The 13,840-nt window shown below is 59.0% G+C and overlaps 1 protein-coding gene and 2 long non-coding RNA genes across 3 annotated transcripts in view; 1 reads left to right on the top strand and 2 right to left on the bottom strand.

The window, feature by feature from the left end:
- LOC121038554 (uncharacterized) overlaps positions 1-670 on the bottom strand; it is a 2,555-nt gene extending 1,885 nt beyond the window's left edge. The window contains exon 1 of the long non-coding RNA XR_005794395.1: positions 159-670. This is a non-coding gene — a long non-coding RNA (uncharacterized LOC121038554). The remainder of the gene's footprint in view (positions 1-158) is intronic.
- Position 671: 1 nt separating this feature from the next.
- On the bottom strand, positions 672-4,602 carry LOC121038555 (uncharacterized). The gene is made up of 3 exons (XR_005794396.1): positions 4,310-4,602; positions 3,772-3,865; positions 672-1,055 (listed from the first exon to the last, which is right to left on the bottom strand). It is a non-coding gene; the product is annotated as an uncharacterized LOC121038555 (long non-coding RNA).
- A 2,470-nt stretch (positions 4,603-7,072) lies between these two features.
- TAMALIN (trafficking regulator and scaffold protein tamalin) overlaps positions 7,073-13,840 on the top strand; it is an 8,038-nt gene continuing 1,270 nt past the window's right edge. Inside the window, exons 1-8 of the mRNA XM_040489019.1 lie at positions 7,073-7,422; positions 9,582-9,631; positions 11,253-11,307; positions 11,412-11,514; positions 12,664-12,757; positions 12,861-12,927; positions 13,142-13,208; positions 13,650-13,840. Coding sequence (XP_040344953.1) covers positions 7,171-7,422; positions 9,582-9,631; positions 11,253-11,307; positions 11,412-11,514; positions 12,664-12,757; positions 12,861-12,927; positions 13,142-13,208; positions 13,650-13,840 — 879 coding nt within the window. The 5' untranslated portion in view covers positions 7,073-7,170. The remainder of the gene's footprint in view (positions 7,423-9,581; positions 9,632-11,252; positions 11,308-11,411; positions 11,515-12,663; positions 12,758-12,860; positions 12,928-13,141; positions 13,209-13,649) is intronic.

Raw genomic sequence — 13,840 nt, 5'->3', positions numbered from 1 at the left:
CCCCCCCCCCCCCCCGCCTCTCACTGCCCCTCCCCACCTCTCTCTCTCAATAAATAAATAATTTAATAATAATCTAAAAAAAATTCTGACAGTTATCCACAGTTTTCCATTGTTCTCTCATCTGAGACTGTCCGGCTGGAGAAAATCAAGTAACTCACCTCTAAGAAGTTGGCTTGAAGTTTGGCACAAAGCCCAATAACCCGGATCAGCTGCTAATTAAATTGTCCTTGTGCCCTAGCCATAATTCATTTATGGACAAAGATAGCTGCAGAAATCCAGGTGTCTCTGAAGTGACAAGGTATTGTGGCTGTTGAAGCTCTCTGTTGAAAAAGATGTGGTGGCTCGTAGTGAATCTCAACCCCGTTAAAAAGCCATCCTGTGACGGATCAGTCATCTTGCCAGGCGTGGATCGAAAATCCACCAGGCTATGGATTGCAGCTTCACCTGCACCATTCTGAACATCAGAAGGGCAACTTTGCTGGTACCTCTTTGTGTGCCTTGAAGGTTACCGACACTGTTTCACCTTTGCAAGGCCCCTGTGACACAGGAGACCTGAATTCTTTGGAATAATGTCTCACTTGGGGTTTTTTTCACAACTCTTAAATTTTTGTCCCTGGCAGGTCGTGTCTTCTGAGGTTTACAGTCTGGAGAACGTGCTTGCTAAATAGGACCAAAACAGAATGAAGGGTAAAGTAGAATTGAGGAGGCACTCAGGAACTTAGGAGGGATGCATAATGAAGGTGGCCTGAAGGGGGGAGGCTTTGGGTCAAGCCTGGAATGGTGTACTGGGGTTCTCCCGAGGAGCAGAACCAATAGGGTGGACGGATGGAGGGATCGTTCAAGGAATTGACTCACTTGACTGTGGAGGCTGGCAAGTTTCAAATCAAGCCGACAGCTAGAGATGCAGGGAAGAGTTGATGGTGCAGTCTTGAGTCCAGAGGCAGTCTGGAGGCAGAGTTCCTTCTTCCTCAGAGAACTGCAGGGTTTTTTAGGGCCTTCAACTGATTGGATGAGGCCCATCTGTGTTACCGAGGGTAATCTGCTTTCCTCAGAATCTGCTGATTGAAATGTTAATCACATCTAAAACATACCCTCATAGCAACATCTAGACGTGTTTACTCAAACAGCACCACGAGCCGGAAGTCGTTGAGCATCCCCTGGTCCGACAGGATGGGACTTAAGGAATATGGCAGAGAGGCGTGGGTCCCTCTAGGAATGCTCCTTGGGAACCAAGGATGGGTGCTAATGGGGCGGGAAGGTTTAAGGAACAATCGGATGGCCTAGGCTCTCTTCGATTTGTTGAGCAACCCTAAATGTATAAAGCAGGCGGAACGCAGTCTGTGGGCCTCGCCCTTCAAGACAGAGGGTTTGTACAGAGAGGACAATAAGGCAGATTTTGGCAAGTCCTGTTATAGAATTATACGTAACGTATCGTGGAAGCCTACACCAGGCGCCTGGGGAAAGAAAGGAGGCACCCCTGCCCTCCAGGGGCTCCCAAACTAGCAGAACGGACTGGCATGTAGATAACCACAGTGGGGTGAAGTACATGCTAGGATAGGGGCAGATACAGGACGTCCTGCGAGCACAGGACCGCCAGTGGGTTGGGGTCAAGGGAGGTGACATCTCTATTTTGTTGTAGGCGTTGGCCTGCTGGCAGAGGAGAGGAGGAGAGGGTTTTAATCAAAACGTGTGTCACCCTTCAAGAACCACAGATGTCCTCAGCTAAGGCTAGAGGCAAGGGAGCCAGAGCCGCAGGGAGGGAGTCCGTTGGGGCTGTCACGTGCTGAGGAAATAAGACTTCATCCTGGGGGCCACCAGTGCCATCACTTGTCCTGTGACGGCTGCCTCAGCCTGTGCAAATCAGCACTTTTTCCTCTTGAGTCTGGACTTGATCTCCAAATTGTCCTCTATAGCATGAGTATGTGGAGCCGCCCTTAAGTTAAAACCTCTGTGGGGTTCCTGATTCCCGATGGAGGGAATAGGCCATTGGTGGGTTTTAGCAGGGGCGGGGCGGGGGGGGGGAGGAAGAGATCCTGTTTGTGTTCGGGATGATCACAGTGCAGACTTTGGGAGGCAACCGCTGTGGTGGTGGCGCAGGGACAGCTGGAGGGCAGGGAGAGACCATGGGAGAACGCACAAATTTGGGGCATGATCACATGTGAACAGGCAGGGAAAGAGGGGAGCCAGCTTCAGTTTGGAGTCGATGGGAGAACCATAGTTGGGTGCACAACCCTGTCTCCTGGGGAGGGAACCAGGGACGAGCCACCAGAGCAACTGTGTCTGCCAAGAGGGCGGAGGACTGGGGTATCTGGGGCCCTAAGAACTGTTGTGCGTGTGTTTTTTTCTTCCCTTAAAAAAATTTTTTTTTAATGTTTATTTTTGAGAGAAAGCATGCCCGTGCGCGCTGTTGCGGGCGGGGCAGAGAGAGAGGGAGACACAGAATCGGAAGCAGGCTCCAGGCTCTGAGCCGTCAGCACAGAGCCGGATGCGGGGCTCGCACCCATGAGCTGTGAGATCATGACCTGAGCCGAGTCCGACGGTCAACCCGCTGAGCCCCCCAGGCTCCCCAAGAACAGTTGTTTTCTGTTTCTCACTGTACGTGCTCTGAAACGAGCAAGGCAGGTAAAATAACACGTGCCCTGTGTCCTAGGAGTAAGTAGCACATGGGTGCTGTGAGGCAGGCTGGGGGGCTAACCCTCCCTTCTTCTGTCAATCTCTCCTGTTTACATAGCTGGGGACACCCCGTCCTCCCCACCCAAGAGGCAAGGTGGTCCCAGGCCTCTGGGCCACACTAGGCCCAGAGGCCACCCGTCTCCAACATAAACAAACTACCATATCTGCTTCGCCCTTACTCCCAGACCCCCTAGAATCGGCTCTTTGGGCTGTGCCAGATCCTGCTGCCGGGCTCCCCTGGGCCCCAGCGCCACACACAGACACTATCCAGTGGAAACTGTTGGGCAATAGGCGCCATTAGGAAAAACAACCACTCCCTGCCCAGTCAGCTGCCCACCGGCTGTCTGTGCCTCCCTCTGTGTCATGCAACTGGGGGCCCAGCCCCTCATTCCTGACCAGAGCGCCAGCTGAGTCCCAGGCCCTCTCTCTCCCAGTTCCCTAGCTTAGGAGCAGCAGCAGTACCCAGAGGGGAATCCCAGCGCGCTATTTATTATTCATTCTCCCCGTTCTGGAAGCAAAGGATGATGCTGGAGCGGACATCGAGCTAGACTGCAGAGCGGCCTGAGCTGCCGGAGCTCTCGCCCTAAGTGCCCCGGCTTCCTGATGGCACCCTAGAGCTCGAGCACACGGAGCAGGACGGTGGGGACAAGAGTCGGCTCTCCCCACTTCCTCCACCGGGCACTGTTGACTGTTAGGTATCCAGGCCGGGGCTCGTCCCAAAGGGGAGGGGTCTCCCGCAGACCTTGTCCATTAGGCGAGCCCACGCCGCAGCGAGCCCTATCCCAAGAGCTAAGAGCCAGGGCAACTGGAGCGAACGGAGGAAAAGCTGGGGAGCTCTTCTCAAACACAGACTGGCTCGGGATGAGCCACAGATTGAGTGCAGATGTCTGAGGGGCCAGAGTCATGGGGCTTTTGCAAGGAGGCCTCCCAGAGAGAGGTGTCCCAGCAGGCAGGCAGCGTGCGCAGCAGGCTCCTCCCCACCCTCCCCTCCACCCCCGAGGTTTAAGGAGCCGCGGAAGATAGGATGGAGGGAGCAGATGCCATGCAAGAGCTTAGGAGGAAGTCGCGGAGGGTGGGAAAAGGCAAAGCGCCAGCGACCTCACGTGTCTGGCGTGTGGAGACTCTTGCACAGAGGAGCCCCCTCCAGCTGTCCGCCCTCTCCTTGTTGAACTTCACCTGCAGCCCGGCAGCCCTGGTGGAGATCAAAAACGCAACTTCCTAACTGGGCCAGCGGTGAGACTCCGGAACTCTGTGACCGAAGGGGAGCTTGGCATCTCAGTGGGACACGGACCCTCTTGCGCAGGAGAGGAGATGTGGGGGATTCCCTAAACCCCGCTCAGATCCCGAGTGGAGCCAGGCACTAGCCAGACAGCCCTTCACTCTGGTTTGAAGATTTTCCACCCAGAGACCCACGGCCAGCAGAGGGCATCACCACCCCATAGTGTGGCATCCTGGGCCCCCCATCCCCTCCCTGGAGATACTGAGGAGATTGGGAGAAAGAAGCAGGCACACACACACATATCTCTGAACTCTCTGAACTCTCAGGGGAGCAACTAGCAGCTGAATTAAATAGTCTCTGGAGGCCGGAGACCTTGGGTCTAGTGGGTACTAGGGCCTGTCCTGCCTCCATCCTTACCACCCCACGGGTCTCAGTTTGCCTCCTGTGTTCAATGAGTGCTTGGACCACGTCGTATCATTGCCAGGCCACAGGGCAGGCCCTTCCTTTCCAGCTCTTGGATTCCAGGACTGGAAGAAATCATGCCACGTGCCTCCCAGAAATTGCATTTCCTGGGCCCACACTTACTCTTTGGTTCTCCGGAGCTCTGCCTGGAAGAGGGGGAAACCTGAAGGAGGAATGTCTATTTTTTTTTTTTTTAATGTTTATTTATTTCGAGAGAGAGACCACACATGCCAGCAGGTGGAGGGGCAGAGAGGTGGGGGGAGAAAGAGAATCCCAAGCAGCCGCCGCGCTGACGGCACAGAGCCTGACACGCGGCTCAATCACATGAACTGTGAGATCGTGACCTGAGCTGAAATCAAGAGCTGGACGCTTAACCGACGGAGCCACGCAGGCGCCCCTGAAGGAGGAATGTCTCAACAGGGCTGTTAGACGCGGGTGCCGTGACACCCGTGGTGTTCACTTGTCCAGCTTTCAGGCAAGGAGGTGTCCTTTAGGTCATCCCTGGGATAGGTAAGGTGGTGGTCCTTCGCACAAGGGATCCTACAGGGTGCCCTTTTGCTGGTCTCTTCAGGGATACGCACAGGAGTGAAGAGAAAAGAAACCAAACCACTGCCTCCCCTGCCTTTGCTCTCCTCCCCATCCCCATCCCCACCCCCACCCCCACCCCCACCCCCACCCCAGATGCCGTCTGTCAGGAGCAGGCAGCAGACGGTCCAGGGGTCCATCTGTGCTGATGCTTCACAATAGAGTCCCACGTTTCCCCACCAACACCCCCTCGGCCCCTCAGCCGATGGCCACTTGGTGGTGCCCAGGGGGAGGTGGCAGGAGGGAGACGAAGGGACTCAGCTCTTGGCTCCCAGCAGCCCCCAGTCTACCCTCTGCCCCCCACCCAACAAGCATCCTGCCATCTGGACTTGTGTAATTACTGAGGGGTGGCACAGACCGCTCCCACCCATAGCTCCTGCAGGAGCTGGGGCCCCAGGGATGGGGGGCTGAGGGAAAGACAGAGTCAAGGAGACAAGGAAGGACGGCGACTGAGACAGACCAGGGCACCGAGACAGGAGACAGCCTTTCCTTCCTGTGGGATGTGGCCACTTGCCTCTCTGGACCGCTCATGCCACCCGTCTAACACAGCGCATGTATATATAACCAGACCATAGACTCTGTAGCCCCAGTGCCCAGCCGGTGCCCGGCATGGCTCAGGGCATAAATGTACGGGGAAGGAGAAACTGAAGAAGACAGCATCACATGGGGGTTAGGATGGCAGGCTCCGGTGCCGGGCTGCCTGGCTCTGAGCCTCCGTTCTGGCACTCAGTGGCCTAGAGCACGTTACTTAACCTCCCTGGGCCTCAGTTTCCTCATCCGTGAGGTACCGATTTCCTAGGGTTGTTACGAAGGCCAGATGAGTTAATACATGTATGTAACAGCACCCACAGAACGGTGTGCACGGCCCATGGTAAAGGCTCAATAAATGTCAGCTGTAAAGGCATAACACAGATTTGGGAAGACTGGAGGAGAAGGGGACAGATGGGGACTGTACCTCCCCAGCCTCTGTTTAGTGGCCAATGGTGGGATGCGGAGGCCCCCAGCTTGTGATGCTGACGCCTTGTGGTGGCTAGCTGCTCTTTAGACGCCAAGACTGGCCTTCCACTTCCTCCTCTCACTTCTTATTTGGGCACCACTGACGACAGAGACTTCAGCTGGGCTGTTCCAGTCTCTCCCACTGCCTGGCAGCCACGGTAACACAGGGCGGGGGTGGGGGTGGGTGGGGGGGATGGTCCCGAAGACAGGGTCAGAGAATGGTTGAGCACATCCCCCAACCCTGAGCACCCACTCAGCTCAGGCACATTCCCCTCTCCATGAGTCAACACACAGTTAAGATCTTTCTGCTGGGAAAAGGGGTATCTGAGCTCCAACATCAGGAGCTGGGGGAAAGTTTATCTAGGAGGGACCACTCTCCAGACTCTCCCAGGGGACACACCAGAACTACGCCCACGGGATCCCGGGTTTCCACCGCTTCCCTCTCCCCTTGACAGAGAAGGGGAGGCAGCCTTTCACCTCTTCTGGGGCAGTGGTGTAGAGGGGAGATCCCGGGCCCTCCCTTCCGGGGGGGGGGGGTTCTGCACAGTCAGCTCAGGGTTATCTCTAACCTCCTTCAGGGATCTCACCCTTCCCCCTGTACATCCTTTTCCCCCTGCACAGCGCAGCCACCACTCTTCCCTTGCCTAAAGCCTCCTGCAGATCCCTGGATCTCTTAGAATCTTTCCCTGAGCCTCCCAATGCCTCCCTGAGCCATCCCTTACAATGATCCCTTTCTGTACCCTCACCACCAGATTCTCCATGAATCTCCAAAGCCATCCATCTCTACATTTCAAATCTCGTGCACAAGCCCCTTCACAGATACACACACACACACACACACACACACACACACACACTCATCCCCTCTTCAGGTATCCGGGAGACCCCTGGCCCCGCCCCAGGATGCCCTGCCCCACTCCTCCTTGGCTAGGTTTTCCCCTAGCGGGTATTCGGGTCAAGACTTTCCCCAGCCTGGCAGGGTGTCGGACGCTGTGGGCGGGGCTCCAGGGCAGCGGTCCCCCCCCTGGGGGCGGGGCCTGCCGCTCCAGGGGCGAGGCCACCCGAGGCCGCTCCCCGCCCGCCCCCCAACCCGCCCCCCAGCCCGCCCAGCTCGCCAATCCTATAAAGGGAAGCGACCTGCCGCCCGCCCGGCTGGCATCTCCGAGCCGCTGGTATTCCCGCCGCGCGGAGCGAGCGCCGCCACCGAGGGTCGCCGGTCGCCGGGCGCCGGAGCCATGACCCTACGCCGACTCAGGAAGCTGCAGCAGAAGGAGGAGGCGGCGGCCGCCCCGGACCCCGCCGCCAGGGCTCCCGACTCGGAAGTCGCTCCCGCCGCTCCGGCCCCGACCCCGGCCTCCGGTCCCCGTGCTGCAGCCGCCAGCCCCGGAGCCCCCGGGGACGAGCTGTACGCGGCGCTGGAGGACTATCACCCGGCCGAGCTGTATCGCGCGCTCGCCGTGTCCGGGGGCACCCTGCCCCGCCGAAAGGTGCGTCCCCACCCCCCAATTCCCGTGGCCCCCCAGCTCTAGGTACCCTCCGGTGTCCCTCCCTGCCCCGAGACCTGCTCAGCCCCTCAACATCCCGCATCTATGCCCGCTGACCCCACAATATATTCCTCGGGAGCCACCGGGTCCCCCACTTTCCCCGCCCCCCCCCCCCCCGGCCCGCTCTTCCCCACCGACACGTTTCAGAACCTGCTGTCCTTCGGCCAGTCTCCCGGGCCCCCTCCTCCGAAGGCGCAAGCCTCCCCGCGCCGCGGCCCCCGCCTCCACGCCGCCCCCAATCTCGGCGGCTCCCCACTCCCCACGCGCCGCCGTCGCGTCTCGCTCCTCTCCTTCCCGACTCCTCCCCAGCACCCCCTTCTCCTACTCGCTCCAGCTGCCCTCAACACCCCTGTGCCCCGCCCCCTACTCCCCCCCCCCCCCCGCCCCCCGCTCAGGTGTCTCTAGGCCCCCAGGCCCCCAGCCTGGGCTTCTCCATTTGGAACGTGAAGGCCTAGAGCTGGGGTCCCGCCGCTCTCCCGGACGAGTTGAGGGTCCGAGAGCCCCCGGGCGGGGGGGGGGGGGGGGAGAGGCGGGTGGACGAGAAAGTGTGTAGCGCCGCGGACTCCCGAGAGCTCACCCTTCCGAGGGGACGCTCGGATTGCTAGGCTCCGGGCCTGCCGCCTGGCCCTGCGTCGGAGGTGCGGGGCGCGAGGCTACCGCTCCGGGGACTTCGCTGGGACCGGACGCAGTGGGAGGGGTCTCAGGGCGCCCGCGGGGCAGGAAGGATGCGAGCCGCGCCCGCCCTCTGAGTCTCCCCCTCCGCGAGACTCTTCCTTTGGCCTGGGGGGACCTGAGCGCTCAGAAAGGGGGACAGAAGACCCAGGTTAAGGGGGGGGGGCCTTCCCCGCTCAGTTCCCCCCTCCCCTGGCCCTTGGCTTCCCCCCACCACGCACAATGAACAGCTTGTTGAGAATTTGCATTTTATGAAAATCGGGTTGAAAGACAAAGGGGTCTCTCTGTGCTGCCCAGTCCTTCCACCCTGGCCCATTTGGGAACTCCCCTCACCCCTGAGGCTGGTCTTTGCTTCTGGAGAAAAGAGGGCTCACTTCACTTCCTAGCCTTGGAGCAGCCTGGGGGGAGGGTTAACTAGGGCACAGACCAGGAAGGCCCTGGGCTGTTGAGGGCACACAGGACAAGGGCTGGCCTGGGATGGCTTCTCCCAAAGACCAATAATTTAGGGAGGGAGAGAGACTAGTTTCTCAAGGGCCCTAGGGAGGCAGGAACCCTCAGCTCTGACATTCCCTGTCACCACCCCCCCACCCACCCCCAGCCAACCAAACAAAACCTCCTAATCTCTCTCCTAAGTATAGTGAGACTTAAGGACAAGTTTGAGATCTGTGTTTTTTGCTTTTGTCCCAGAGAGCAACAAAATATATGGCAATGTCGAGAGACACAGGTGGAGGTGGGTGTAGCTGGCCACCTACAGCTGGGATCCACAGTTGCTCCCTGAAACAGCCTGTACTTTGGGGGAGGAGACTTGGCCCCACTGTCCCCTGCCTTTCCATGTTCAGGCTGGGATTGCCTGCCCCTCCACGCTTGGGCCTCTGACCGCAGCTCCCCCAAGTTACTGTCTGTGGCTGAGAAATTAGGAGGACATGCCCGACTGGCACGGGTCTCTGGAGTACCTTGACAGGCAAGCCCAGGAGACCCCAGCCCTTCTTGGGGAACCTCTGGAAAGAGCCCCTGCCTCAGCTTGCCGGGTTTGGGAGGCCTGAGCCCTGCAGACATACGCCCTGAGGACAGAGACTATTACTATTCTATCCAGATTAATGAGTCCCCCTTGCCTCCCAACCTGGGAGCTAGCACAGAACCATTAAAGTTCATGCATCTGGAAACTGGTAGGACTGTTGTGTCCCCACAGTCTCAGTTATGGGGTAGAGCCTTAGGGAGAACTGTGGAGTGATGCTGGAGTGGTACTGGGCAAACAGTTACACTGGCAGCAAAGCAGGTGTGGAACTGGGACCCAACAGGCAGGCAGCAGGAAGTGAGGTGCACGGTCCAGGGCTGGAGCCCAGGGGAGGGACCTTCCAGAATAGGATTCTCAGTACCTGCTCAAGAACAGTTCCCCTCTCACCTGCTCCTTCCTCTGTCTTCCCCCGCAGGGCTCAGGATTCCGCTGGAAGAATCTCAGCCAGAGTCCCGAACAGCAGAGGTGAGTCACCAGCACCCCAGCCCCTGCCCTGGTCCAAAAGTGTGAGGCGCTGGGGTGGGGATGGGGGGGGGGGGCAGCACGACACTGCTGTCAGCCCAGGGGGCCTCACTCTCCCACCCTTTCTGCACGGCTCCCTTGCTAGGAGTGAGGGGCAGGTGGGGGTGTGGGCTGTGCTAAGGGGGTGGCAGAGAAAGGAGGTAGGGACTTTTGAGTCATCAGGTGTTCCTCATGCCACCCGCAGTCCCTGCCAGTTAGCCCTCCCTGGGGAGATCTGGATCTGGGAGGTGGAGGAAGCAGAAGCCTTCGGGCTCCCCTGAGTTCTCCCAGCCCCAGCAAGCCCCGGGGGCCCAGACCACAGCCCAGCTGGGTCCAGCTGCTTGAGTCTGGCTGCCCTGCCTGCAGAAGTCCAGTCCTATGCTGGTCCCAGCCTGTGGCGGCCCTCTTAGGAAGCATCGGAGGTGAGGGGAAGAAGTAGGCCCTGACCTCGGGCCTCGTGCTGGCCCTGGCCCTGGCCCATGCAGACTTGGGCCTGGCTTCTAAAATAGATCAGCTGACTGCAGCCTGCCAGCCGGATTGGCCTGTTTGGCCCTTGAGCTAAGAGTTGTTTTTATATTTCTAAAGGGTTGTAAAAATAAAAACAGAACAATGTATGACAGAGGCCGAATGGAGCCCACAAAGAAAGCCCAAAATATTTACTCTCTGGCCCTTTACAGAAAAAGTTCGCCAACACTTGCAGAAAACCCCGAGAGCGCGCCGGGGGGGGGAACACAGCACTTGGGTCACCCTTTGCCCCGCCCCAGCTCACACAGAGGGGGGAAAGGCCTGCGTTTACAGTGGGGAGGAGTCAGGGCCCGGAGTTGCTGTGCGGCATTTGAGGGGCATCTGGGTCAGGCTGGGCGCTGCGGGCCTGGGTCTCCAGGGCCTTTCAGCGGCCGAGACTTGAAGGGGCCTTTGGAGGCTGCTTTCACTCTGCCCCTGGCCGGGCGGGAAGGAAGGGGGTGGGGGTGGGCAGAGGAAGCTCTGGGCTCCCCCAGCAGGCGGGGATCTGGAGGCGCTCCAGACCATTGTGTCCAGTGGGCAGGCCTTCAGTGCGGGAAGGGGCGGCCTCGAGGCTCCCCTCCCCCCCCCCCCCCCCCCCAGCCTCACATCTGGTGGGCTGGCCCGTCGCAGCTGGGAGGAGCAGCTGTGGTCGAGCCTCGTGACTGGCCTCTGGGGGTGGGGCCAGCCCTCTCCCCAAGGCTGTGGAGCCGAGAGGCTCAGGGCTGGGGCCGAATGTGGGGCCTCGGCTAGTCGGCTAGTCTCTCGGGCTCACTAGAAAGCTGGAGGTGTGGCTGAAAAACTCGGGAAGCCCATTCCCTCCGGGGGCCAGCCATTTCCAGAGCCTGCCTCCACTGGAGGCGAGATTGAGTCTCCACGGCTCCGTGGGGCGGAGGTCAGCCGGGGATCGGGATGGGCATTCCGACAACCCGCGAGGAGAGTTGAATTGGCGCTGGAGACGGTGAGCCCTGCCTGGATGTTCTGGAGCAGACCTCCAGCATCAGCGGAAGACCACGCTGTGGGACCGCCAAGCTCCTCTTAGTCCTGACAGTCTTGATGAGATGGCCCCTGTGTCCCTTTGCAGGAAAGTGCTGACTTTGGAGAAGGAGGAGAACCAGACCTTCGGCTTTGAGATCCAGGTGGGAGAAGCTGGGCACAGAGGGAGCGCAGGGTTGGAAGGCCACTCTGACAAATGGCCGGGCCCTGCCACACCCCTGGCTGATGGGCCCCTTGTCTGTTACAGACTTACGGCCTTCACCACCGGGAGGAGCAGCGGGTGGAGATGGTGACCTTTGTCTGCCGGGTTCATGACTCCAGCCCTGCCCAGCTGGCTGGGCTCACACCAGGTGAGGCCCGAGCCTGGGATACAGGGCCCTGGGCAGAGGGTAGGACCTTGCTCCCAAGCAGAGGGGGTGAGAAATCGCTTCTGAAACCCATTTCCTTTCCTCCTCCTGTTTTGAGAAGGCCAAGAAGAATGGATAGAGTGCGGGCTTGGGATCCAGGCAAACTTGCCATTGACTGTGTGACATGGAGCAGTCCCATCTGCGAAATGGGGGCACTAACATGCCTAGGGGTTCCCTAGGCACAGAGCCAGGACCTGGTAAATGGCAGATGTCGCTGCTGCTGTTTTGTCTCCTGGCCGTCTGGCGACCCAGCCCGTGCAGGAGCCGGGGAGGGGGCGACATTCCCTTAAATCTGCTCGGATACTGGACATCAGGGCCTCTCCTGTGCCGACCCGGCCCAACTCTGGGGTACCTGCGTGACGTCCTCTAACAAGGAAATGATGCCTCCACTGGGGGCCCTTGGGATTAGCCAAATCTAGAGTCCCCAGGCCCCAGGAAGGGGATTGAGACTGCAAGAGCTAAGCCCCCTTCTAGCACCACTTTCTTCCCTAAGCCCTCACCTCCTTGCCCACTTACCAGCAGCCCCCGGTAGCCAAGTGGTATGTTGCAACTTTGCAAAATAGTTTCATATTCACTCTCCCTCCTGATCCCTGAGGTAGCCACAGTAGGGATCACACGCCCCTTTTATAGATGGGAAATGGACCCGTAGAGAATGTGGCTTGCCCTGTCTGAAGTCAGAAGGTTCCGCAGCGGCACAGGGTGTCAGAAGCTGAGGCCTCTCATGCCTGCGGCCACTGTTAGCTCTCAGCGTGGTGCTACTCACCCTGACCCCTTCCTGTCTCGGCTGGGTCTCATGATAGCCTGTGGGCCAGACAGAAACAACCAACTCTGGGGGCAGGCAACCCCGGGTTGCTGAGAGGACTCAGCCTTTGGGGACAGTTTCCTGAGGGGGGAGTGGAGGTGTTGGGTCTATGAGGGCCCTATGCTGGGGCGCTGGGCCAGGACAAGGTTTCCACACAGCCATCAGGAGTGGCAGGAGGGAATTCAGGAGCGTTCTGTGTATTACCCCTACCCTTCCTGGCTAGGGTAGGGGGCTGCAATTCTTCCATCCTGCCCCGTGGAACACAAGCTCATCCCCTCTCTGCCTGGCAGGGGACACCATCGCCAGCGTTAATGGCCTGAACGTGGAAGGTATCCGGCATCGAGAGATTGTTGACATCATTAAGGCGTCTGGCAATGTTCTCAGGTATGTCTGGACGCTGCCATCCTGAGGGTTCCTGAGCCCAGCTTCTCTCAGTGTGTCCGCACCCTGTGGGCTCACTTAGCCTTTAATTCCCCAACCTCCTCAGGCTGGAAACTCTGTATGGGACGTCAATCCGGAAGGCTGAATTGGAGGCACGTCTGCAGTACCTAAAGGTAGGGCAGCCCAGTTAACGTCCAGCCTCCACCCTCTTCTTCCAAGCTCCTGCCCCTCCGGCCCTCACTCTTTTTTTAGGGGCTCATTTACCTGTCCGAATATGCTTTAACCTTCAGATTTCTTCTGTGCACTGCCTGATCCCTCCGTCTATACCCACCTCCTGCTTGTTTCTTGCTTAGCTCCTGACAGTGAGGCGGGGGGTGTCTCTTGCAGCAAACCCTGTATGAGAAGTGGGGAGAATACAGGTCCCTAATGGTCCAAGAGCAGCGGCTGGTGCACGGTGAGTAGATTGGGGGTGCAAAGGGTCCCTTTCACCCCTACTGATGTCCCTATGCATGCTCCCCCCTCAGCACTCGTGGGTTACTTCCCTCTCCAAAGTGAAGAAAAGTTTGTTGAGCTACTGCTATGGGTACAATATTGCCCTGGGCCGCTGCACACACATTTTTAGTTCCTTCTCCCAACAGCTTTCTGAAGGCGAGCGTTAGTACCTTCTCCATTTTACCCATAGGAACAGCGAGGCTCCGTGAGCTCGTTTCAAATGCCTTCCGGGGCTCTTGTGTCACAGTGGTCTTCATAAGGACTCGAGTGTATAATTCCTGTTTTACAGAGGAGGGAAGCGGGGCTTAGGCCAGGGGCCACACGGATGCTCAGCAGGAAGGAGTTGAGGTCCCCTCTCCATGCCCTCTGACAACGCTTCCTCGTGTCTTTTCTGCCCCTGCAGGCCTGGTGGTGAAGGACCCGAGCATTTATGATACATTGGAGTCGGTGCGCTCCTGCCTGTACGGCGCGGGCCTGCTCCCGGGCTCGCTGCCCTTCGGCCCCCTGCTGGCCGCGCCCGGGGGTCCCCGCGGGGGCGCGCGGCGGGCGGGGCGCGACGCGGACGACGCCGTCTACCACACGTGCTTCTTCGGG

This window comes from Herpailurus yagouaroundi, unplaced genomic scaffold (assembly GCF_014898765.1).
Source record: "Herpailurus yagouaroundi ecotype Mexico unplaced genomic scaffold, PumYag 166, whole genome shotgun sequence".
NCBI classification, from domain to species: domain Eukaryota; kingdom Metazoa; phylum Chordata; class Mammalia; order Carnivora; family Felidae; genus Herpailurus; species Herpailurus yagouaroundi.
This window is presented reverse-complemented; position numbering and strand designations above follow the sequence as displayed.